The 27,551-nt window shown below is 38.4% G+C and overlaps 1 protein-coding gene across 1 annotated transcript; it reads left to right on the top strand.

Moving 5' to 3' along the window:
* Positions 1–14,991: 14,991 nt before the first annotated feature.
* On the top strand, positions 14,992–22,782 carry TMEM196 (transmembrane protein 196). The gene is made up of 4 exons (XM_053468117.1): positions 14,992–15,562; positions 20,259–20,315; positions 21,026–21,280; positions 22,533–22,782. The coding sequence occupies exons 1-4, from the start codon at positions 15,416–15,418 to the stop codon at positions 22,581–22,583; spliced, it is 510 nt and encodes a 169-aa protein (XP_053324092.1). The 5' UTR covers positions 14,992–15,415; the 3' UTR covers positions 22,584–22,782.
* The last annotated feature ends 4,769 nt before the right edge of the window (positions 22,783–27,551 follow it).

The following is a 27,551-nucleotide window of genomic DNA, read 5'->3' as shown; positions in this document are numbered from 1 at the left end:
TTGACATAAAAACAAATCTTATTGTTTTATCCGCAAATCAGCATTTGCACTGGGGTCATGGACAAGGTATTTAAACAATAGCCGCAAGCAAAAAAGTATTGATTGGTCGTTGATCGGAATGATGGTTTTGGATGTGATGGGAATGCAGCATCCACTCCAACACTGATATCAATCAGAAAAAGGAACACCAGCACTCCATGAAGACAGCAGTAATCAAATAGACCTATAATATAAAAAATATATAAAATATATATAAAAATATATATATAAAAATATATATCCAAAATTATGCAAAAAAAGAAATGAACAAAAAAAGTACAATGAATATCAAACCATGCGCAGAAAAAGAGAGACCACTTGACACTTTTCACACCTCAAGTGCTTTATCAAAAGCTAATCTCACAAGATAAAACCAACCCTAATATAGCCATGTTAATCACAAATAATTGAGAACCACCTGATAATGATAACAAGAATAGGTCTAATAAAAAAAGACACAAAGAACACAATTATATTTACCACCTCTTGTAGCTGTTGTCCAACTGGTCCCTGTTGACGTCAATCCAGGTTCAGTGGAAAAATGAAGGCTGCATGTTATGTCCGGCCTGTGGCCGCACACAAGATCCCGATGTTGAGCAGCAGCCCACTCGGCATTTGCCCGGTGTGCCGGATGGCCAGTCCGGGCCTGTTTAACTATGTTCTCATCTACCAAACTTACCTAAAATACCGTTCTACCTGTACATACAAGCTACAAGGTTTATACCGCATACTGTATAGTTAAAAAAATTGCTCACTGTTTTTTATCACTGTCCAAAATAAAATATTTTGTATTTATATACAGTAGTAGGATCTTTACCTTCCTTTGTTATTGTGCTTCAGTTAGCCTGGGAGTAAGCTGTTTTAATAGCCCAAGGGTCCTTTTTCTACTTGAGAGAATTGTATAAATCTGCTATGTAAGGATTTATCCTCTTTTATTGTTTGGAAGCAGATGGTGAAATTTGCACTCTAAGCAATTATATACTTTTTCTAATTGAACTACAATTGATTTTCCTCCAGGGGCTGAAAGAAATGTTTCAATGATTAGGCAAATGATGTGAATGGCAAATGAGTTTATTGGTTTAACAAACATGCAAATAGGGAATTTTGCACATTTAACAAGGGCTGGTCATTATATAATGCAGCAGCAAAATGCTTTTTCATAGAAATATTAATATTGAAAACAAATATTTTCAATTAAACTTATGGTTCACTAAATATTGCATGCATTTTTCCACAAAGCAGAATCATTGCAACCTAAATTAACATGTTTGTCAGGATCCGCAGGGATTTGAACCAGAAACGTTGTGGATTCTGAATGAATCACCTATCCAGGTGAATCTGGGGTTGTTGTTTCCTTCTGTCTCTCCTTGGCCATGTTTGTTGCAGCTATCAAAACTCATTCCTAAAGAAAAGCAACATTTATAATGAAACCTTGTTCAAACTTAACAATAGAAGCTTGTGGCATCTTTTATTAACCTGTTCAAGCTACCCTGTCTCGTTGCCTTGGCATCAGTAGCAGAGGTTAAGTTCTCTGAAAGGGAGCAATAAGTGGAGTTCACCAGAGAGCTCCTTACCCTTTTATCATGTTCTCAGCCATGAATCATTCTTACCCAAGATGAATTGTTCATGTCAGGTGTTTGATGAACTTTTGCTAAACAGTTTAATGAAGTTCCATTTATAAGAAAGAATTTATAAGGAAGAACTTCTGGGGCCCAGTGACAGCAGAAAATTACATTCTATTCCAGCAATGGCTCCCATTCAAAAGTAATTTCCAGGCCTAATAACATTTTCTGAAATTTGTGTTATCTTAAATTCATATTTATATTCATAAAATAAGATACAGAGTGACAATGTTTGCACACCTCAGGATCATGTGCAGCATGATTACACCGAACCAAATGGCGTTCGTTCCAGTACAGACACCTCTAGGACCAATATGGTTAACAAGGATTCACGAATATTATTCTTATTCATGTATGGGTTGAGCTGGAATGCCATTCTTCCACTGAATTAAAAAATATCAGTGAAGAATACCAGTCTCTGTTTTTTTTGGGGAATATGTCTACTTTGCTTTGAATTATATAGTAAACATCCGAAAGTACAGAGCCATAACTAACATCATTTCTGCTTCTGGCAGTGGAAGGAGGTACAGGGTGGAAGCCAGGGACAGCTACCCCTCTTGTTTCTTGGAAGTTACAGCTCTGCCAAAGTGCCATGTATATCAGCTAATTTAATGTCACTATATGGTATTGTAATACAGAGTAAAAGCTGTAGTTTCTATACAACCAAAACATAACTCTACTCTATAGGCTTTATCTGGTGGAGTGTGGTCAAGTAGACTCTAAGCAATGTCAGCCTTGTAAAATTAAGAGTTTGTGTAAAGTCTCAGAAATGTGCCCATTTGTCAGGAATTCACATATCTAACACAATATAGTGTATTCTGTGCCTTTGCCTGTCCTTTAATGTATTGTAGATTTCACCCTAGAACTACAAACCTACCAAATTTCAATTCATCTTCTTTGCTGTTTTTACCTGTTTACCTCTACACTAGATTTGAGTGCACATTTTGGTATTTATAGTAAGAAAAATGAAATAAACTGTCAAGAAGGCAGCAATAACTCCAGGAAACATACGCATTAAACATTGATGTATATTCCCATGTTGAATATAAAAAAGACTACTACCAAGGAACTAGAGAAAACATCTACAGATATACCAAAATGATTATAGTATATATATTATATGTTGGTAGTATAATATTTTACCCAGTATTTTTATGACTCTAAAATACCAAGTATAAAAGTATACAGTGTCAGTAAATACAATTTCACAATGAGTTCAACATTTTTCACATTATGTGCATGCCTAGGCTTAAACCTTATTCATAATATTTAAATCTTTCATGACGCTTAGCCTTTCATGTCCACTTTGGAAATAAAATATTTATGTGTAGATGATCTCCAGAGGAGATTATCTAGAAAATTGTTTAAAAGCCACAATTGCTATGTGAGTCTAACCCTTAAAGTGGCATTAACCTTTTTCTGGATTCATTAGAAAATGATTAAACATTAAGGAGCCAAGCCCACTTTTAGACTGTTCAGTAGGAGACCAGCTTATGCAGTAAAGCCCAAGGACAGGGGCCCCTTTGTCCTTAGGAAGTGGCATTATTTATTAGCACTCCACTTCACTCAGCAAGCGGAGACCAACCGTGTGAGGGAGAAAGCTATAAGCAACAGTACTGTCGAGCCCTACTAAACGTGTGGATCTGGGCAGGCACTTCATTTGCCACTTCCTAAGGGTGTCCCAGTCTAGGGACAAAATGGCGGGTGGAAGTGGGTGCCAGCAACTATGTACCTGACCCATTGGAATGGGGAAAGACACATGACACCTATTCTTGATGATGCAATTGGAGCGAGAAACATACCCTACGATTTTTTATAGTCACGCAACCTCTTGGTGCCTCAGTTCTTATGGATATAATATCATAACTGTGCACCCTCCATTTGACTGTGATATCATGCTCCTCACCACGAATGTGCTAAACCATATGTGCCATGTAATTGTATACTGTTTTTTACTGTATTTCTGAGCTTTCCGTTAACCTGAAGTTGTACTGTAGGTGTACTGCCCTGCATTGAGTTGGAGCACTGCTTATTGTTTTTCTGATTTTATGAATGTATGTAACACTGTATAGGTGAAAAACCTAGCAGGGGATACCAGGGGCTCTGCCTGTACCCCTTGATGCATCATGACTGATAGGTAGTTAGAAAAGCAGGACTGGAATTGAAGAATAAAGGGGAACTGTAGTGAGGACAGGGGAACTGTAGAGAGGACAGGGGACCTGTAAGGAGGACAGGGAAACTGTAGCAAGGACAGGGGAAACCAGAGTGGCAAGGCACACGGCTTAGAAGCCCTCAGGCAAGGCACACGGTTTGGAAACCCTCAAGCAGGGCACATGGCTTGGAAGCCCTCAGAAAGGGCACACGGCTTGGAAACGGCAGGACAGGTAGGTAAGTCTGGGACATGCCGGGGTCTGGTACACAAATCTGGTTCATAAACGTAGCCAAGGTCATACACAGGAGATCAGAATGAAGTACACGGAGCTTTAGCTGCAAGCAGACTAATAGGAACCCAAGCCAAACATTGCAAAGGCACAGACTGAAGGGCAGAATAGGTATAAAAGGGCAGGGCTAAACTCAGGTAAGCAGATGCAGGTCATTCGTATACACGGTGCTGTGATCTGACAGGTGACCTCGAGAGGCTGCAACTGACCAGTTCCCCCTGCCACCTCCGCCGCACGCCACGCCGCCGCTCCATCGTGGGGTAGGCCGCATCCCCAGCCTCCAGTTAAACGCATGCCGCAATCTGCGAGCACCTCCAGGTTGGTGATGGCAAGGGGGCATGTCCCAACATCCGTGGACCCTACCTCATTGGCAGAGGCGGGGAAGGCGGGGAGAGAGAGGTTGGCAATCCTTTTGGGGGATTGCATAGTATAGTGGGAAAAGGTGGGAGCACTCTGAAATTAGAGGGAGGGGCTTTACTTGGCAGCCCATATAAAAACCCTGCACACCCTTCATTAGGTGTTTAGTTATTGAGCTTACTAGCTAGCTTTGCTCTGCTCAGACCCAATTCCTTCTGTGATCATCCTACGCTGTTTGATAGACTTCCTGGCACCCGACTTTGGCATTGCTTACTGGCCATTGTGTATCTCTCCTATCCTGACCCGGCTCGTTACTCATTGTTGCAGCGTTGCCACCTGTCCTGATCCTTGTTCGCCTCCCGGACTTCGCTTTAGTGTTTGGCCCTTACTCTTCGGACCACGAATACCTTGGCCTCCTACTTCTCCACCTTGCTGTATGCTCCCAGCACGCCCTGACACTTAGCTTGCACCTGGACTAGTGATGGACCTCTATTTGTAGTTCAAATAGGCCGGTTACAAGTGAGACATATGATCTTCCCAAGCCATCCATGGAGCAGTGAGACATCAATGAACCTGATCGCCAAACAGAAGCACCTCAGACCTGCCCTGAGCCTAGACATAGTCAGCATAGGCCAGAATACATTTAAGGTGCAGATGTATATGTAGTGTCAAGGCAGAAGTATGTGACAGGAGTATATGCCAAAACATATAAGGATGTTCCAAGGTCACAAAGATTGAGGTCATAATATTATGCCAGAACTAGCTCAAGAGAGATAAACCTCTATTGCCAGGCACAGACACCCACAATACAACCTCTACTGGGTGCAGATACATAATTTAACTTGGGACTAAGGCTTAGTCGCTACTGTCCTCCTACAACCCCTACTGACAATCAGTTTTACATAGCTGTCAATTACATAACGTAGAGTCCACAGTTCTCCAAATCAGCATTAATGTCATTGTCTCTGTTTCCAGATTTGACCTCTTGCCAATCTGGTTCTGAATGACTAATTTAAGGATTAGAATAATTTCTTCAACCTTGATAATTCTCCTCAATGCATATTTTCTTTGGCATTCCATGTAGAGGTGAGTGTTACTGTTTTAAATTAGGCTCAATAATTGTTAAATTGCTTATCTAGAAAGTTGTGAGATGTGAATTATATCTAATCAATGCTCTAGTGCAATGAATGTTAAGGCTAGTGGGAAAGTATTCATTTCCATGAAGAATTGCTCTCCGAAGCTTTGACATCTAAAAGTGAATTACACTAAATATCAATCAATCACTGTCATACACTAAACCTTTTTATGTCTGCAGGGGATGGATTGTTACTTTCTCAGTAATACCAAGACAGTTCATTTCTAAATATTATCATAGACAGCAAAACTGCAAAGCAAAATGCTCTATTTAAAAAAAAAATATATATATATATTCACACCATCCCATCATACTGTAATGATATTTAAAAATACAGTAATTAACATTAATAAGGAAATTAGTTGAAAGGCAAAATATTATTCATCTCTGCAGATTATGATAAATTAGCCAAACAAAATACACTGAAAACCATCAACTGGTTTAATGATGTTAACATTACATGTAATTAAGCACGTTTTTGTGTGCAAAAACCTTCTTGCAGATGAGTAATATATTTAATATATTATGATTGAGTGTACAGTCCTGGCATAATTTAATGAACGTGTTACTGGGTTTAAAGTATTCATTTTAAATGTATACCACATGCAAGGCAATCCAAGCTCGTACATGCTGGGTACTCATTTGGACACTGAGGATGGTGTCGATGGGTGATCCTAGGCTGACAAGTCAGTCTCCTTTCTGGAGCAACCCTGAAAAGGTTGCATTTAAAGTAAATCATTGTTCCTGTATCCCAGCTACAGATTTATGTGTGCCCCCCCCTTGCATACATCAGACCTTTTTGTGCATGGAATATCAGTGAGTAAGCAGAGGACCAACGCACAGCTATAATGAAACTTGGATGACCTTGTACCTTTGAACACTAGCTTTGTGTAAAGAAATGCCTGGTGCCATGTCTGGTTCGCAATGTTCCTCGTTGGAATTCCATGTTAACTTTCTTGATTCTACCCAAACACATCAAAATGTGTTTCCAACTCTAAACCCTAAAGTGCAACCAGAATCTAAAATATCTAACCTAATGCAGTGTCTATCAGGACAATTATAATTTCATGTTAGCACATTTTTATTTGCGTAATGCATGTTTTAATTTTTAGCATGTAATCATTTATCACTTTTCAGTAGTAAATCACTTGGATGTATTTTGTATTATTGGCATCCGTTTAGTGCACACTTGATTGGTAGAGGGAAAGAATAAAAAATGTCAGACCTCTATCATAGGAACGTACAAAGTAAACACAATATACTATAGTTTTTGTCAAAATTAGATTATTAGATTAGATGCTAAAAAAGAATATTGAATTTCCATTCATGTTGCTTATACCATTTTGTAACTTTTTTAAACTCTGTGTCAATTTCAAGTGCCATTGCTTATTTTATTTAAATATACCGTATTGGCTCGAGTATAGCCCGCACCTGAGTATAGGCCGCACCCTAAAAGGTGATTTTTTAAAGAAAAAATTTAATTTAAAGTGTAATAGATATGCTGCCACTCTGCCCCCCCAGACATGCTGCCACTCTGTGTGTCCCAACGAGACATGCTGCCACTCTGTGTCCCCCCTGAGATATGCTGCCACTCTGTGCCCCCCCCGAGATATGCTGCCACTCTGTGCCCCCCCCGAGATATGCCCCCCTCCCCTAGATTTACCAGTGCAGACTCCCGGGAGTCTGCACTGGTAAGGAGGATTGTTAAAGCTTACCGTGCAGACGTTCACCAGCGAGCGTAAACAACCTCCGCTGCTGGCATGTCGTGCTTTAACAATCTCCCTTGCCGGGACTCCCCCCGTGGGAATTCCCGGCAAGGGAGATTGTTAAAGCACACCAAGCAGACGAGCCGGCAACGGAGGTTGTTTACGCGCATCGCCGCTGGCAGTGAACGTCTGCGCGATGCCCTTAGACAACCTCACGTGCCGGCACTCCCCCCGTGGAAAGTGTCGGCAGGGGAGGCTGTCTGAGCGTATCAGAGAGTAGGATGCTGGTCCCCTGCACCGCTGTGGGGGATCTGTATCCTAACCCTGCTGCCTGCCCGGCGCCCGGAACTGCATGTCCCGGGTGTCGGCCGCTAGACCCCGAATATAGGCCGCCTATATTCGGGCAAATACGGTATATATAGGAAACAGCAACATTTCAACAAGGACTATGATTCTTGTTCAGACAAATGCTTGCAGAATATTACAGGACTTTGAACTGTACATTAAATAGATGTTAACTATTCAGTATTTTATCACCTATGATGGGTATTTTATTATGTAATATGATACTATGATGCTCAATGACCACTCATTGAGGTGTTGTTCTTTTTTTCATATTATTATAATGTAGATATGTCACCTTCAATTTACTAATGACCAGCAAAGAGGTGGATATGAGAAACAGCATGCGCAGAACATATGTCGTGTTTAGTTCCTTGGCTGCAACATTGTTTCAAAGTGAGACAGACGATATTATGTTACTCGTTTAGGAGAAAACATTCAGCATCCTTTATTATCAACAGAGGATTAGCTCAATAACCATTCAGAACATCATAATGTGTTATTACCTTGTCACAAGACAAAGAAGGGATTTTGTTATTTTTTTTCCGATGTAATGGGAACATTTGACAGAGTGATGATAGGGGTGCGTCAAGGAAACACAAGTGAATGACAACATTATTAAATGTAATTGAAAAGCCATATGTGCTTAGGTCAGGTAGAGTACCGTGCAAATATTTGTGAGTAGCTGTTATACTCCAAGTTTAACAGATGCACACATAAATATATGTCACTTGGAGACAGCTTTAATCCTGTTAAGATTTTTTTATTATTATTTTTTTTAAATAATATATATGTATACTCTCCTCATTTTGTTAAATACAGTGAGGGAATTTAAACATGCATGGCATAGGAGTAAGTCTATGCCATCTTCGTCACAAAAAGCTAGTCTATGCCATCAATGCCCTCAAACAGCTTGTCTGTGCCATCATTGCCCCCAAACAATTTGTCTGTGTCTTCTTTGCCCCTTGTCCCTCCCCTCCACATACACCCTGGCACACATATTTTGGTTTTGTAAGCACTTCCTTTTTTTGAATGTTTATAAGGGAGGACTGGGTAGTTCACTGGAAGAAATAGTGCCCTGTCAAAATGTTTAGGTCTGTTTTATTACTGAACCATTTGCACTTAGGCATTATCTCATCTCAACCTCATATGAGACATTTTTGTACAATTAATAAACTATAAAATAGCAGTTAACTCAATATTTTATTTTTTTGCTGTCTTGTATATTTCTTCTATGTGAGATGCTTGACATTGCCCCTAGCATGCAGAGAGTGAGAAAGGGATACAATGTCATGTGGCAAATATCCTACTAAATGAGACTGCCCTAAGTCTGTTTTTAAACACTAACAAGGAATTTTAATTAAATCACTATTGTGGCATATTTTCTGTGTTACAAACAACTATAGGAAGATTATATTGTAGATGCCAATGTTCCCATGGAAATGAATATATGGCTGGTAGGCATACCCATACATGTCTATCTTTCATGTGATATTTGACTTAAGAGGGGTTTATTCACTAAAGGCAGTTGGCAGCTGAGTTTTCAGAAGAATTTAGGTTTTAACTCCCTAACTTTACTATCCATTATGAAGGACAAACACTTGCAGCTGTTCTTCCTCCACCAGAAACATATTGGGGATGGGTCCTCATAATATGTGGCAATTCCCTTGAAAATTCTCCTACCCACTTTCCCTTTTGGTGAATAAACCCCAAAGTATTGTGGTTTATAAAAAGAACAGAGAAAATACTATTTCATAGTCATACGACCCCACAAACATATATGTTTAACGCAACAGTACTAGTTCAAGTAACTCTTTCCTATGCGTTTGAAGTTATGTTCCTCTGGCTCACTGATCATTCCCAATGAATGTATCTTAAACGACATATTTCTATCATGTCAGATTTCCTCTCATTTCAGGCACTGTTGCATTGGCAGGATCAGATTTTCATTTTAACACGTCCCTTAGCATTCTGCAGATAAAAAGGTTCTGCTGGGATTTTGTTTGTTGTACTAACCATCTACAATCAACTTCAGTATTCCCTAACAGCTGTCAGATCAAGTGATCTCCAGCTGGGAAACTAGTTTTACTTTCTGACAGCTTATTATGACTCGAGTGGAAAAGCTATATAAAGGAGTCTTATGGAAACATCGCTGCTATCATAAGGTCACCGTCTTGACATGAGACAAGTGGAAGGCAAGAAGTATCTCCCTAGTACTTGACACAAAGCAAGCGTGTCTACCAAAATATTGTGAAATAATCTTTATACCTTAAATACTGAAAATAAATGTTCATCAAAACCCAGCTAAGAGTCAATGAGCAAAGCCCGTATTGACTGTGAACGTTGGCTATATGGACTGGTAGGTCAAATCTCCACCATCTTGTCTGCATTTATAAGATCAATTTAAGAGCATTCTGTTTGTCGTCGATTTTCTGTCAGACTTTTGTCTCCAGTCATGAAGGCTTTGATTCTCTAGGCGCTAATTGAAACTCACTCAATAAAATTGGATATAATACATAAAAACCAGATTCCTAAAAGCAAATAACTACGACAAACAATTATTTCCCAATAACGTTTGCAATTATTTAATATTATTGTAGGGCATGGCTTCTACTTTCGGAAGCAGTTTGTTGAATTGAGAAGTATACCAGTGTCTGTTTGTTTTTGTTTTGTGCTTTTGGGTCTATTCATTTTAGGACAATGGATTTCATTTCCTGCACTTTTGGTTCAGACCGAATTCAGAGGGATTTTTTCATTCGGAAACAAAATTCATTTTCACTTACCCTAATTCACTCTCTCATTCTCTCTCACACTCTCACCCATGCTCACTCAAGCTCTCTCACAGTCTTCTTCATATTTTCTCACACTCTCATTCAATCTCTCACACTCTCATTTAATCCCTCACACTCTCTCTCAATGTCTCTCTAGCTTCCTTGCTGACTGCTTCCGTGTCCCTGTCACTTTGCCCCACTTCTTCTCTTGCCTTCTTTTTTGTTCTTCAGAATAGCATGAAGAGGCAAGAGAAGAAGTGGAGCTGTAGGAAAGGAGACAGGGACATGGAAGCAAAGAAGGTAGGGAGAGATAGAGAACAGGAGAGAATGTGAGAGGGCATGAATGATAGTGCGAGACAGCATGAGAGAGTGTGAGTAAATGTGAGCGAAATAAACAACAAAACGGCTCTCTGCTTTATTTTTGTTTCGTTTGGTGTCGCTCCTCCTTTTCGGACATATGTACGAATTGACAAAATCAGCAAATTTTGTTAAAATGAAAATTTGCATGAATCTGATTGCACAAGTCTAATTGAGAATAAAGTTGAGTAGTGTAACTCTCCTGCAAACTTTTTTTACTTTCTCTCGGCTATTTAGTTAGATCTAAAAATACTGGAGTGAAGACTTTAAATTGTTATACCTGATTGTCTAGCAAAGACACATTATACTGTTTTATCAAGGCAAATGGTACTGTTGAGACTCGGTGACTATCCCATTGAAAAAGCATTTATCTCCTAGCTATATTTAGTTACACCTCTCTTGCCGTAACTGATTGTAAAGTTGGTAGAATTTATTCCTCTAACCGGTGTACTTCTTAGTTATATTTTATGTGCTAGGTCTATAATCTCACTTGATTTTTTTTTGTTTGTACAAAAGTTGAATTCAGGCATAAATTGGAGGACAAATATAGGGAAAGGTACATTTTAGAACCATTTACAAGTTCACTTTGCTTCTATATTCAAATAATTGTTCATGCAATTTCATTTTTCATTGTCTTAGTATAGATAATCAACAACATTCAAGCAACCTTTGAGACTAAATACCCCACCCCCCTCAAAATAAACTGTAATAAGATTTCATCCAAAACCTACAGTAGAACACCAGCTACAGTATAGAGTAGTCTAAATCATCATAGCATAATGAACTAAGGAGCAATTCTGGTGCACATTAGTAAAAAGCAATCTGCTTTCTACCACCGTGCACTAATATATATAAAAAGTATACTTTTTTAGCTGAAGACGAAGTCATATGGGCATAAAGGTTATATCTGTCCAATCGTATTAAAGGGACTTCTTACGCTTTATAGTACGTCACTGGAAAAATGATATATGTAAATATATAAATATTACATTTCCCCTTTAAATATGTCAACAATCCCATATGTACATTTCACTCTTTATAGGCCACAGCTGTGGGGTCTGGTTGGTACCCTTCTAGGCACAAAAGAGTAAAGAGGTCCACATCTGGACTCACCATTACACTTGGGGTGGGCCACATGAGATCCCCATAGGGTAAAATATCATACAAAAAGGTTTAAGATAATTTCACTGAGGAAGGACAGCCACTTAATAGCTTGTCCTATGGTGCATCCCCGCTCAGGAGCATCTCAAATGTTAGCTCTCTTGTGCCATCACAGAGGAAAAGTCTCTATCAACATATCAGTCTAATCCTATCACATCCTATCAATGTAAGACATTTCGGCCTTCATGGGGCTCATCGTTGGGATCTGGCTGGTATCCATGGTGCATGGTGGACTATCTGTGGATTCACTTTTCCATTTTAGGTGAGCCCAAAGAAATACAATGCAAAACAGGTTTGAGATTAACTCACAAGGATCTAGAGCTGCTTCATAGCCTGTCCTACGGTGCATGCCTGCTCGACTGCTTTTGTGGCAGGATCAGATTGATATGTCCATGGAGATTTTTCCTCCATTGATGGAATAAGAGAGATAAAACTTGAGATGCTCCACAGGACGATCTATTAAGAAATTTAATTCAAATTTACACCATGCAATACCATAATCATGATATATGTTGTCTTTTGGTCTTGGACTTACAATCTATTAGGGTGTTCAAGCCGAATGGAACATATATATACAGTATATATTAATTATATACAGCTATATACATTTATAATCAACATATAGTTGAGGTAGTCTATGTTATCTCTCACAGGATTACATTTCACACTAAAGCCATCGGAGTCCTCTCATAAAATATATAGCATGTTTCTTTTTTCATACTCTTTGTCATTTTATCAAAATGCAATTCAGATCCTTCAGCTTTGGTACTTGTATCCCTTCATCAGTTCTTACTTGTGGCAAAATATATTGATGTTCATTTAAAAAGGATATGACTTTTATGGTCTGTTTCAGAAAAGGTTTATTGGAAAAAAGACAAAACACTGAGAAATATGGTTTACCGTACAGGAAAAATTGACTTTATTTAGCATGGCACTTTACCTTTACAGTCCTCTGAATGCTTTACAATCGTGTGTAGCCGTTGCATTAATTTGTATATACCATTTTACAAATAAGAAAACACAAGAGTGTACATCGATTTAAGCAAAGACGTTTATTCACCAAGACAAGGGTTGCAGATGGGTCAAGCAAAGATGAAATATTACATCTGTCTTAATTATGGATTATGAAGAGAAGAAGCCTATTGTGTCGCTTCTCCAATAGTTGGCTCTGCATAGTGCATTTTTTAAACAGCCTGACAGATACATATATAATTTTACATAATAAATAAAGGAAACATCTTGACCCATATGATCCAACGTTCTCTAGAAACTGTATGTGCTTTTAAGAGGCAGAGCAATCAATATATCACCACAAATAGTAACTGTTGACCAACATTGGACTTGGAATGGCACAGAGATGCTGGACCCTGATTTAGCGGCCTTCCATTTGCCTCTGTTCTGATCTCTACTGCTGATCCTTTTTTATTGTTAATAAGTAAATCAGTTAAAATTTAGGTCTGATCTAGAAGTGGACTAACAGATGATTTATAATATGTAGATTTTGTATTAATTTGCATAACCCAAACTGTTGAGATCTTAAGCAGGTTTTGTTCATACATGTGCTTTTGCATACATTTTACACATAAACTATTGAACAATGGAAAACAAACAACTTAAGATATTCAAAAGGCAAAAGGATGTTGAACAGACGTACTACTAACTACTCATTGTTAAATATATATACCCATTATATGCACCACCACTTTACCTTCACTCCCAGTAATATATTATTAATGTTAAAATGTCAGGTCGTCAATGTCCAAAAACAAAGAAATATCAAGTGTGATTGTGATGCACTTAACGCAAAAGGTAGTGGTTTCAATGGTAACTGTTAATTGTTGTACGAGTCGCTCCACCATTCATCACTCCATCAGTCTTATAGGTGATATTAAGTCAAGAAACTGGGATGCTGATGGATTAGTGGAACAGCCTCCCAACAGGAGTGGCAAAGGTTAATATAGTCAGAGAATTTAAGCATACATGGGATAGGCATTTGGCTGTTCTGAATCTAAGAAAAGACCAAGGGCCGATAACAATATTGCTGTCAATTTCTATGTTTCTATAAATAATATATATATATATATATAAATAGATAGATGGATATACATACATATACAATATATTAGTTAATTTAAAATTGTAAGATTTTCTTTTCTCACATACTGATGTGAGGGGTGCCAAGATTTCTCATATTTTTCATCATCTAAGTCTTCTCCCAGCGTAAGACTCATCACTGTTCCTACAATGTTTACCTTCAATGCTATTAATACATGTGACATTTCCATTGTCACTGGTAGTCAACTCCACCAATGCCCTTTCCCATCTGAAACACAAGAATAGCCCAAGTTTCCCTCTATGCTTCCTCTCAACATTTCCATTTCATTAAAACCAGCTTATTAGTTAATAACATTTACAATTGAGACAATTCTGCTTCCAGAATAATGTCCACCAAAAGTAGTGCCCATGAAATCCCTCTACCTTGCACACAACCATAAGTCATCTAAGTAATCATAGAGTGGGAGGTGATCTATCTGTGTATGTATATTTATATACCGTATGTATAATCTATATGTGATATATATATATATATATATACCAGTATATACATATACTGCATATATTAGCATGTAAGACTGAGAGCTTATTTATGTTAAATTATACCCACAAATCTTTACATCTTTGTAGTCTAATCTACCATCAAAAAAGGTGTTTTATACAAATAGGCATGTAATAAAAACCTAAAAAACAATGAAATATATATATATATATATACTTTATATTTGTTCTGTTTAGTGTCTGGGGCTAGCCCTGCTGGGTACTGCTTTGGCCAATCAGATGGCTCCTGTAACACTTTGGCCATTATAGACCAGTGCTGTATGCGCTCCTCTGGAGGTCCTTAGGCGGCTGTGGAGAGAGGATGTATCACAAGGTCATATAGAAGGGGATCTAGAAATGTGTGCTCTGGGCGGACCCGAGATACGGCACGCCTTAGCCTCGTCTTTTCCAAAATAAAGACCGTGGCGACGATGGGTGAAGCAGGTAACGATGTGACGCCAAACAATCTCTGTCGGGGACACGGTACAGCCAGGACGCCGAGGTCGGCCGAGCTCTGAAACACTTTCTGAAGACAGCACCGGGCAGAGATCCCAGATACTGTCACCTAACCACAGAGGTGCATCTTGCTTCTAGCTGCCTCATGACCCGGCGCAAAGAAAGAGCCATCAGCACCCTGGACAGCGCCTACCATCTCCGGTGGTGAGGACCGGCTGAAGTCCGCGGTGGCCGTTCTGTTACATTCTCCAGGTTCCTGGGCACTCAGGAGTTTGTTTAATCGCGACATTGGAAAGTGTGGATAACAGTTGAAACGCGATCTATTTGCACGGATTCGGATTCGTTGTGAAAAGTTTGGATCATTCCAGAGCACGGAGGGGAGGCTGCGCTTGGTTTTCTTTGTTGACCGGGGAGGAATGATGACCGGAGCAGCATGTGCACCAGCCGTCAGATCATCGGAAGCCTCTTGGTGCTGTCTGTGCTGGAGATAGGACTGGGCTTGTCCAGTGTGGCCGTAGGAGCCGTCAGTTTCATCCGGGTCAGGATGGTGGAGAAGCCGCAGCTGGGAGACTCTTCTCCGGTATGGAGCGGGGCGTGTGTACGTTAATCATTTCACTACCTTCAATTCTTTCCTCTCCGGCAAGCAGTGGTAGGAGAGTTCATGTCAACCAGTTTCCAGGGTAATGTCTGTGTTACTCATTCTGTAGGGAGAACCCCATCTAATTCATATACATTCACCTATAGATACGGAAAAGCCACTTCCTACACTACTGATTTGTTTTGCCATCTTTCATTCCCCAGGGGGGTATTATATTTACCCTATCCCTTGTATATTTATTTATATAAGCTATTATATAAATTCTAATATATTATACTATATATATATATATATATATATATATATATATATATATATACATATACACATGCATATAGAGAGAGAGATCCCAGACTGGCACAAACTGGCACACCTGTATAAATCATACATACAAACACTCATAATGTGGCTTAATTCTGTTTATCTCATCTCCCTTTCTTTCCATTTAAGCTATAGGGTACTGAATCTATTCACTCACTGTCACCACAGGTCTACATTAGGTATCACACAGTTCAAGGTGGAAATATTCATTAAGCATGTGGAAAAATAGTTTAAAAATGCAATAGAATGGCTCAGTAGGTTTTCCGCTCCATGAAGTCAACAATTTACCTACCGGTTTGCTTATGCCAAAAATGTTATTACTCATTGTTATATATTTTTTTTACATTCTTTATTATTTATTTTTTAGAGTAATTGGGTGGGAGGATATGGGTTAATTAAAAATTCTAATATGCACAGATAGGTGCAATGTTTTACGACCCCTCTATATAGACCCCTCTATAAAGTGAATCTCAAGAGTTCACAACTGAATTAAATCAATGCAATTATATAGAAAACAAAATGAACTTCATGGTTTAGTTTCACTTTTATTTGTGTATTAAATATAATTTAGAACCCCTCATTAAAAAAATGATAATAATAAAAAAGAAAAAAAGCTACCATCAGTGATAGCGCAGGTGACCTAACCTTTCAAATGGTACCAAGCATTAGCCTAAAGAGCTAGACTGCATATTAGACTTCAAATGTGTAATTAAAATCTAGTCTTCAAATGTTCTATAGAAATGTAGTAAGGCCTTGGTTCCTGAGGGCCCTATTGACGTCTTTCGTTGATGACTTTGTTTTCTGGGGAATGTATAGGTTAAGGTAATAGAAGCATCCTTTTGGTAAAGTGAACATAAAAACGTCACGAGACGCTGTAAATTTAAAAAGTCATTGACCTGGAAGCAGTTCTTTGGACAGTGTGTGGAGAGCGCTTGGTTGAGTGTTTAGAAGAAAGAGCGGAATTTTATGGAGAGCTCTAGTATTTATGACTACAGGCTTTAGGCCTAAGGACTTGTTTAGAGGGGAGAGCAGTAAGGAGCAAGCAGTAGTTGATGCAGGGCATTCTTATGTACTTTGTATCTTAATTGTGACTGTTGTAAATTGGTGTTATATTCGTGAGGTAAACTCAACATGCTTTGGTAAATTACAAAATGCAAGCAAATAAGGGGAGTGAAGATGAAGTAGAGTGAGGAACCTAAACATACATAATGGTTGCAAGCTTGGAGGACTGATGAGTTGGTAAAAGGGTCAACAGAAATGGAAATAATGAAAATAAGTTTGTATTGGGAAACTTTTCATTTTCAGACATGTTAAGCTCCAGGTAGATGGAACAAAATAGGGGATAGATTTGGATTTTATATTTTTATCTCAATGTGCTTGTAAGGGGCATTTCAAGCTGTATGTAACTGATCAAGATGAGAGTTGTATAGACATAAACAAAGCAAGCGTACAGTATCTAAAAAATATTCACACCAAAGTTCAGTACCGTAAAAAAAAGGATCATTTTGTTTTAACTTTATTTTTGACAATTAAAGATAGTTTTCATGCCAGTTTTAGATTGTTTCTGTCAGATCGTAGCCCAAGTAAAAAAGAAAGACATTAAAAGAAAAATGTCTGAAGTGCTTTTCTCAGATCAAAAACCATAATTATTCTGATTTACGTATCTGAAGCCCTACTCCTCCTTCGCTACAGTTGATTCATTTACAAATAAGCTGACCTGAGCTAACACTGGGGTTGTTAATTTGATGTAAGCTTGGAGAGTTGATGGGAAGCACACATTTGGTATTTACTATGATCAGCATTCCAAATAAAAATATCATAACAATTCAGCTCAACTTATTACATTTAAATACTAAACAGTGGCAAAAGCACTTATCTATTAAGTTGCTCTTGAGTCATGTATAGTGAGTTTAAAGAATTCCCCCTTTTGCTGTAGAGGGAAAAGTGTTGGTGTATTCATCAAGTTTGAGTTGAGAATTCACACTTATTGGTGGCTGCATAGAAGAAATAAAAAGAATGCTCAAATGGTTTTAAAAAATGTATCAGTTTGTCTTAGCCTGTGAATTCTAGTTTTGTCATACCCTTTGAATATATCTATTGTAAGAAGTGTGCTATCTAGATAAAATAAATAATAATAATAATAATAATTATGCTCCCCTAATGTTAATAATTAGCCTTATAACAGTCACCATTGACCCTGTGTACTGTCCCTTATATATATATATATATATATATATATATATATATATATATATATATATTTTTTTTAATTTATTTATTTATTTATTTTTTTTTTTACTTAACTTCTAGTATAAAGATACAGAAGTGAATTATGAGAACATTCCCTTGTTTAATGCATATGCTACTTCCATGCATTGTCCATTACTCAGTTAGTAAAAATGGGGCTCCTCATAATTATATTTAAGCATTAAATTAAGACTTCTTAAATGTAATTTGTGAATTTGGCAAAATCATTTTTAATGGCACACGCAGCTCCGGACCGCAAAGCTCTTCTCACTGCTGTGCAGTTTGAAAACACGCCAAATTATTTAATGAGCAAAACACATTGCCAAGGCAGTCACTAAATTATTCCCACTTTTAATTGGATTGCCTTGATGACTGTGCAATAACTGTTGCCTTTTATTATGGATGTGCCCCCCCCACACATCTTTTGCACTGATTGTCAAGCCCATTTACAATGACTACATCTGTAAGTACTTAGATCAATGTCTGTCTTAGACGGTAGTAAAAGTTTCCTATAAATTGTCATCTTGTGATCTCAGTCATCTATAATGTTTACAGTTCCTTGACCTTTTGAGAGTGTTTTCAGAGAATAAGGAAATACGTAATCAATACTGTAATATCGGAACATACTTTTCTTATCATGTCGATATAGCATGATGTCCTGGCCATTGTGAGAATCTAGAAAATGGTAATTGCAGAAAATTATCTCAACTGTCAAGGTACCTCTTGCTGATTGCTGATAATTCCACCGACATCTATAATATAGGGTAAGCTCAGTCAGAATGGGACTGTTGCTCCAAAACATTTGTGCCACTTGTATTATTGACAATTAACAGCTTGGTGACACAAGTCCACCAGTGCATGGCATACTTATTTCTGTTTTAACTGAAAACGTGTAATGGATAGGTGGCTATTATGTTATATGATTAGTTCAGCTACATCCAGAAATCAGGGGTAGGGGCAAGAAAAGAAAATAGTGTTTCCTAACTTTTCTATGAATAAGGAACAACAGACTTGTTGGTAGGGGGTGACTAAATGAGACCCTGCATTGGTGAATGAATCCATACATAAGAAAATACTGGGAATGACCAATATTATGTATCGTGATTAAACTTGTGAGTTTGTCAAGAGCTTCAAACATCTTCGACTATCCACCCAAAAGTGATCACTGTTGAAGAACATTTCCCAGTGACTCAGAAGTAATCTGATAAATGTGAAGATGTATTATGTAGAACCAACTACGCCATTATCATAGGAAAAACGTCATGAGCTTGGCCCTTTATAGTGCAAAGTGAGGGAGGTAAAATGTTTGGACTGTTTAAACTAACCTGCAATTCACGGTCAAGTGAATAAAGGCTGAATGTCTTCATGTTTCAAGAAGCAGTCATTTGGACGGAAGCATTTTACTGTAATGCTCATTTCATGGATTAATCATCACTTAGCCTTAAATGTTCTTAATTTTAACATTCTTCGATAACAGCAGTCTGTAGGGCTAATTTGTGTGTTTTTTTGCTACATAGGATCTTGTTAAATGCCGGCTTTATTTTTGGTTTCCTTCGCACAGAAATCCGTCTATTACATGAACAATGTTGCAATTAAATGCTCTTTGTATTTACTGTATAGGTAATTGGGATGCAGCTGGGACAAAAATTGAATAGCCATGTCTGCCTTGCGCAGTTTTGACTTGTGGGAACTGTGCATTGTCCAATCTATTTCTTCTACTTCTACATATTTAAATTCTTGTCTTTTAACACATAAATAAGATACAACTAATGGACATTTTACTACTTAGTAGACATATGCAATCGGATTCGAACGAATCTCGGAAAACAAGGAGGGACCCCCAACAAAACAAGCAAAAGTGAAGGAACTTTTTATTTGAATTTCATTATTTTCTGAATTGATACCCTTTTATCGGACTAACATAATATATAAGTATAAACAAAATTGAAATAATGTTGAAACCGTTCATGATTTAAGGAGCTAAAATGTAAATCAGGTGTTAAAAAGCTTAGTTGCTGTAGAGTAAATGGTTTGAATAGCTAAAGACTAATTTTATTCAAGATAACAAGTATAAAGTATAAGTGAAAACAATGTTTTTACTTTTTTTTAGTTTCTCATTTGTGGAATATGTGGAATCTTTTGCGCCAAAAAGAAATCTGGACTTATCGTAAGTAATCACATTGTTTAACTTTGCCGTTCCATATTTAATAACGCGAGTAGCATGTCATCACGTACGTGCTTTACACTCGTCGTTCTTATCACTTTTATACCCAAGGACAGGCTGTCAATTTGATGAAGGTCTAATGAAGACCATGCCTTGAATTCCTTATCAGTTAAGATGATCTTGTTAAAAGGCTGTGAGGGATCTCTGAACACTAATCTCCCTGTGTTTTAATAAATTAACAATGCGTTTCTCTGTTAAATAAGGCAACACGTTTATAAAAGGTGTGATGGTTTGGTTTTAGAACTTGATAAACCCTCATAAAAGCACACTGATTTACTGCATTCCCAGAGAGAGAAGAATACAAGCCATACTTAATATCATGTGTGTGTAGAAAGCAATAATGTGGCTGCCAGGTCCTTTAATCATACTTAAGAGGGTGATAGACTAGTTGAAAAGCCCCTCAGCAGAAGTGGTAGATATTAATGCAGTGCATGGGATAGGTATATGGCTATCCTCAATCCTGAAGACGAGCCCAAGGACCAAGACGTATGTTTTGAGTATGTACATCATGAAAAAAGGGCAGACTAGATGGGCCAAATGGTTCTTATCTGCTGTCAAATTTGATGTTTCCACGGTAAGAGAGTCTATATAGAGAAACTTCAAATGATTTCTCATAGCTGGACTGTTCAAACATTTTTCTTTTCGTTTTGTAGATGATTCTGTTTTCTGCCTGCTGTATCTGTGGTCTGATTGGAGGAATATTAAACATCCAGTTCCTTCGTGCCCTGACCAAGAGATCTTCGTCACTTTATTCTTTGCACCTTGCGTCCATAACCCTGGCATGCATTGGAATAAGTGGCTGCACCATTTCCTCATGGCTAACCTGCCGCCTAGCCAGCTATGAACAGCGGAGAATGTTCTTAGAAAGGGAACATTCACTTCATCACTCCCACGAAATGACAGAAAAGGTAAGTCACGCGTTATCTACTTATAGGGTAAAGTAACAAAGAATAAATAATCGACATCATACAAATGTAATTGAAATGTATAAAGGCGTGAGTATCAGATTGAGCAAAAGTAGTGAGAGATAATGTCATGGATTTATATACATTGTTCATGTTACTTTAAAGACAATACAACAACACACACACACACACACATATATATATATATATATATATATATTTATATATTGTATTTTTCTTCTCTTGACAAGAGAAAAAAAGTAAAGGAAGAGCTATGGGTTTGTAAGGGTGGAAAGGGAGAGTTGTCGCTGGGGCAAGCAACAATATTTTTGGGAAAAAAAATTCTACATAATTTTTGTTGCATTCGGTACATTGTGTGACACGTATGCACATGTGCATGAAATGAATATTTCTTTGGTCAGAGATTACAAAAGATAAATATCATTCTTGATGTTAATATAATGATTGTGTTTTTGTTAGATTCTTGTTAGCAAAAACATTTCCTTTGTCCGTAATATTTCTATATAACAATGTACCCTTAACAAACTCAAGTCTACTGATGTGAAATATGAACTATTTATAAAAGAAATTAAAAAAAAGGAAACATTTTAAAATATTGAAAAAAAGACCTGTACCTTTGCTAGCAGCAATGATACAAACCTACTGCTGCGCAGCATACAAATTAAGAAAAGTGTTACAGAAATGGAAATTACACGACTAATTCTGTCCCTGGCTGTGCATTTAAAACTCTGACCAGGGAAATGGGACCAGCGAAACATCCAGTCTAAAGAAAAGCAAATTACGTCTTTACTATGGGAATCTCAGAGATCACAAGAGAACTAGAAGATTCGTTTTCCGCTAAGGGACCCCATTTTCATTTTATCTAACCATCAAACCATTATTGAAATGAGAAACAGAGACATCTCCTATAAATTCTAACTCTGAATAAGTAAAACACAGATGCATATTTTATACCTTTTTAAAATATATTTCATCCCGGATCGAATTTACATTCAGAAGCACAAATATTTCTGGTGCCAAATACTCTAAAGTCTTTTAAAGTATTGCGATAAGCATAATGTTAAAATGACATAAAATAGGCAGAACTGGTTATTATTTGCCAATTGTTGGCTAATTTTCCCCTGGCCGGGGTAATTTTCTAGTTTGCCGTAGAAATGCCAGGCCTGCTTTATTTATTAACAAATAACATTTATGCATTCCAGTTTTTCAAATGTTCTTTTTTTTTTTTTATCAGGAAACTGCTGAAAATGGAGGAGCTCAGCATGTTTTTAATGGAAGACTTTAACACTTTATTTCGGCCGGTCTCGTATTCACCATAAATGTATCTGCAAATCTCCAGTATTTCCATTTCTTAGCGCTTTGCGTTTCCATCACTCCAATTTACAAGAAGCAGTACTGAAATAAGAAAGACTTCTTTTCCTAAAGACTTAAGAATTTAGAATTCTATTTGCAAAGCATGTTAAGCTAACCAGACTCTCCCCTGGCTCTTTATGGATCCCACGATTGTAAAGACTTGGTGTAGTGTGAATTATTTCCGGGGGGGAATCGTATGTAAAAGACGGTGTATACGTCTATGATGTGTGAATGGAATATTGTATATTTTGTAAAATATAATAAAGATTGATTTAATACAGTTATAAACCACTTATATTTCTTGATCTAATGAATGAATACCTTTTGTTATTAAAGCAAGATTTAGTAGTGAATGCATTTTATGTAAGAAAAATAAAATTTGGTTTTGAATAAGTATTATGTCAGGGTGTATATTTACTAAGCACTGCCTGTGAAAATGCTTTGCCTGTGACAGAGAAGGTTATTGTGGCCTATTGTCTAGGATGAAACAATGTTTTGCTGGTGTACATGAATGAGAGAGGTGAATATGTGCACTGATTTGCCTGCTGTAGAATAGATTGGAATCCATGACCTCCAATATGCATTAGCTATATACTATTTCATGTAGAAGTTGTAGTAACTACTTTTCTTATCCATAAGCAGGGCCGGCCCTATAATGGGGCAGACTGGGGCAATTGCCCCAGGCGGCACTTTAGAAGGGGCGGCACTTTGCCGCCCCAAGCGCTTTTTTTTTTTTTTTTTTAAACGGAGGAGAGAGAGAGAGAGGGGCACCGAGTGGTTTTCGCTTACCCGCTCGGCGCCCCTCTCTCTCTCTCCTCTGCGGCGAGTCTCCCTGTTCGGTCCCGGTGCCGGCTTGTAATGCAGAGCGCCGGAAGTGACGTCAATTTCCGGCGCTCAGCATTATAAGCCGGCACCGTGGCAGAGCAGGGAGACTCGCCGCAGGACTGTTTAAAGGTAAGTACCGGGGGGGGTCGTAGATTATGGCGTCGGCGGGGGGGGGGCGCGTTTTAAACTTCGCCCCAGGCGGCGTTAAGTCTTCGGCCGGCCCTGTCCATAAGACTGCAGTGTTAAATCATACCCCTCAACCAGAGCCGGACGACAAGGCAGCCCCGGCACTTTAAGGCCAATGACAGAAGGGTGGCTGACGGCTGATATGAGAGGCCATATATGATTTTATGCTCATGCAGAGTGTTCCTGCTCATATCCCACCAGAGTATGGAGTATTTGCCAGGTGTGCAAGATGACCGGTCAACGGCCTGCCTTCTACATTTCAACACAGGTGCACCTGTTGGTGTGGCAAGAGGTAGGAGGGTTGGGGCTTGTGACAAAAGTAGGCATGGCCACAAAACCAGAAGAGCTGCAGGGCATCACAACGTGGCCGCATTGGGAGCTGCGATAGAGGTCAGTACTGCACCAGCACAGACCTCCATTGATTTTATGGCCCCCTGTGGTGGTCAGAGGAGATCTCCCCAACAGCGTCGGCCCAACACATTGTGCTGCCTCGGGTGAAGTGTGAAATGCCGCAATTGCCCCACTCTGCTCCATAGTAGGGCCGGCCCTGCTCCCCAACTGGTCCCCACTGCAGGCAAAAGTGGGGCAATTGGCAAGCTACCTGAGACAGCTGGGGGGGTATGTTAAATTACAAATATGGCTACTAAGAAGGCCTTGTGGGTATTCACACAGGCTTTCAATCTTCTTAACTGGATTGTAGAACACTGTAAAATGGTGGGTAAATTAATCAGCAAATACTCTGTTCGCTGGGACGATATATACGGTATATATATATATATATATATATATATATATATATACACAGTACATACATACATACATACATGTCATACTTATACACAGTAAGGTTTGTGAAAGTACTCTGACTTCATTGTAAGCTCGTTTGGGCAGGACCCTCCTCACCTGTTGTCTCTGTAAGTCAATTTGTTATGTTACATACTACTTGTTAAGTCCTGACTACCCATTGTACAGCACTACGGAATTTGATGGCGCTATATAAAACAATAAATAATAATAATCAGACCGCTCATCTGGCACACTAAGCAAATGTCTGGTGGGCTGCTCATCGACATCGCTGCACACTCACTCTCCAGAGGCAGATCGGGTGCTGTCATTTGTGGTCGCCGGCTGGATATATCTGACTGCATGCTATGAGAGCAAAAACTTAAAGTGCCAGCACCGCTTCATCATCAACAGTCCGACGGTAAGACTGATAATAGAAAACTTGGATTTCTGATTTCCTCTTTAAACAGAAATCTACAGCCATCCCTCAACCAGGGCTGACATGCTAACAATGAACAGTTTTTTAAAATACTTTGCAGTTTAATCCAGACATACATTTTTTTGAAATACTTGTCACGCCTGATGTAGTGCATTTAATTCATTATAGTGTATATTTAGTGACACAAATCTGCTCTGTTATTATTAGATACAACAGCTTTTTCAGCTACATTTACAGAATGTCATGAAAAGTAATCTGTATGACTCTACACAGCAAGAAATAGCAGGTGTGAAAGCTCGGGCTACATAAATATAATTGATTTAAATTTGATAGATGATTTCAGAAAAGCAAGAGACGACTCAGTAAATTGTATAGAAGAACAAAAGAGTCCGATCTGCTGTGGTTCATATGCCTATTTCGCAAGAGGGGCCATGGTGTGTGGTTAACTGATGATATAGTATATTATGTTGGTGTACCTTTTCTCGACAAGAACATTTTGACATCGGGTCTCCTGATTTACTGCAGCCATAAGCAAGATAAAAAGGAAATGTATTGGTTATTCCTGCTTTTTTTTGCATTGATATTTTGCATGGTCACATTAAAGCCCACTGAAGGATGGAACGTTTTTGGGAGCCATAAATATAGTCACAGAATGGTTGATCTATCTTGTGTGACATCAGAACCTTAGTAAAGACGATGTAATATGAAGCCATAGCCAAGTGTCTACACAAGATGCAGCTACCATTGGCATATATCCCTGTCATTTAGTCTGTCTCAGTTCCTGAGTGCAGAACATGTGCCAGTCCCCTACTTAATGTCCCTGCCTTTACAATGTGTGCTAGTTCTTTAGTGCAATGTATGTGTCTGCCCATTGCCCTGTGCCCAGTTTCTCAGTTTAGGAGGCATTCCAGTTCCATTATCTGGGCCCAATGCCAGTCTCAGATGCCCCCTACCATGCACTCCAGTTCTACCAATGGCTACTAGATTTTCTATTGTCTTCTTACTTGTAGCAACTAACAAGGCCAGACTGATGATGGCAGGGTGAGGATGAGGTAAGTATGGCTGATGGTTGGATGTGCATGGCTGCATGTTACATTTTTCTGCTAACATAAATGTGGCGCTGGGCATACCCAGCTTGCGACCGCTCACTACAGCACCCGACCTGCTGCTGGATTGGCAAATTGAGTGAGGATGGGGCACTGTCTGTGAGCAGCCCACCAGTCTTTTGCCCCGTGTGAAAGATAACCAGTTTGGACCTGGCACCTAAGGATTCCATATATTCTTCCATATCCCTACATTCTAGTCCATTTGCCCTTAAAAACATGTGAGGATCTAGTTTCTCGCTTTGATCCCGTCTTGTATCTCCCTTGTGTATGTTCTTGTCTTTTCACTGTTTTGCTTGTAGTGTGTTAAATACCGGCTGCATCTTTGAGGTTTCTTGCATACTGATTTGTGACCCCTTGTTATTTGGACTACTTTTTCTAGTCATAACTGATATTAGCAAGTTACATATCAATTGTTCATTATTGATGGCATGCTAAGCAAGTTACTGCAGGATCAAAGTGCTATAGGGGGATACTTAATTTTTTTTACTGCTATACAGTGTATTACAAAGGATTGATGTTCTTCTAGGAGAAACGTATATGTTTCCTATATGTGTCTTTCTCTAATTCCTTTGGTAGTCATCATTTTACATTGTCATTCAGCTGAATATAGGTTGGGTAGATGTGGCTTTAAAAGACCAGTCTCAGCAGACCTGTCTTAACAGTGGTCTTCTGCAGGTAGAAATAACTCAAAATATTTATGTGCACAGTTTATTGTCGCATGAAACAGGGTCTTTTAAAAATAACCTTACAAAAAATAATCATAATTCCAGCTGGTTATGTTGTGAATTTGATTTGCCAGCCTAACACTGCCACCACCCTTCCAAGCATGTCTAAAGCAAGTTCATAAATGTTTTCTTGTCTCGCTCACATGCTCACCCAGCTCTTTAGATTGTTTCTACTGAGTCGGCTTTTATAGTTAAGCAACATTGTGTCCTCCCATAAGGTCTCTTATATAGCCCTTACCCCATTTAATTTTTTCCTTTATTTGAACCCCATTACATTTGCATTTATGATCTTTTAATGTTCCTGATGGTTCTGGTTTGTTAGTTTTCACATAATCCTCTAGAACTCACGGAATGTATTCACTATTCAGCACAATTTATTTCTACAATGAATCACCAGGCTGATAATATTCCAGATGAGACTTTGTTCAGGGACAGAACAATTTTAAAGAGATCAATGCATCATAAAGAAGAAATTGATATATATAGCCTCTAGAACTGGCACAACCCAGCCAGTCACATTAAAAGCTCTGCTGACATTGCTGCTGCGTACCGTGCCAACGTATCGGATGAGTTATATACGAAATCTTTGTTAAAGTTGATTTGTTCAATTCTGAATTTAATTAGGTAAAAAAGTATTTTGAAATTATACTGGGATTATACTGTTTGCCTTAATAAAAAAATATATAAGTAAAAAAACAAAAGTAATCAATTCTTCTATTTTCCTAATAAAATATATTTTTCCCTCAAAGGATTAAATGGCTTGCTAGACTTTTGGTGACTACAGTCTAGTTTCTTTTATGTGCAGTTATAGGATTGTTTTTCTTTAAACCGGTAAC

The sequence above is a fragment of the Spea bombifrons genome, chromosome 5, assembly GCF_027358695.1.
Source record: "Spea bombifrons isolate aSpeBom1 chromosome 5, aSpeBom1.2.pri, whole genome shotgun sequence".
Classification (NCBI taxonomy): Eukaryota; Metazoa; Chordata; class Amphibia; order Anura; family Pelobatidae; genus Spea; species Spea bombifrons.
The sequence above is the reverse complement of the archived record's forward strand: the minus strand, read 5'-3'. Positions and strand labels throughout refer to the sequence as shown.

What these genes read in the sequence shown, in the direction of transcription:
- TMEM196 (XM_053468117.1), top strand. Translation starts at nt 15,416, where the DNA reads ATGTGCACCAGCCGTCAGATCATCGGAAGCCTCTTGGTGCTGTCTGTG. An exon ending in AGCTGGGAGACTCTTCTCCG is followed by an intron (nt 15,563 to 20,258) that starts GTATGGAGCGGG and finishes ACTTTTTTTTAG; the next exon opens with TTTCTCATTTGTGGAATATG. An exon ending in AAAAGAAATCTGGACTTATC is followed by an intron (nt 20,316 to 21,025) that starts GTAAGTAATCAC and finishes TTCGTTTTGTAG; the next exon opens with ATGATTCTGTTTTCTGCCTG.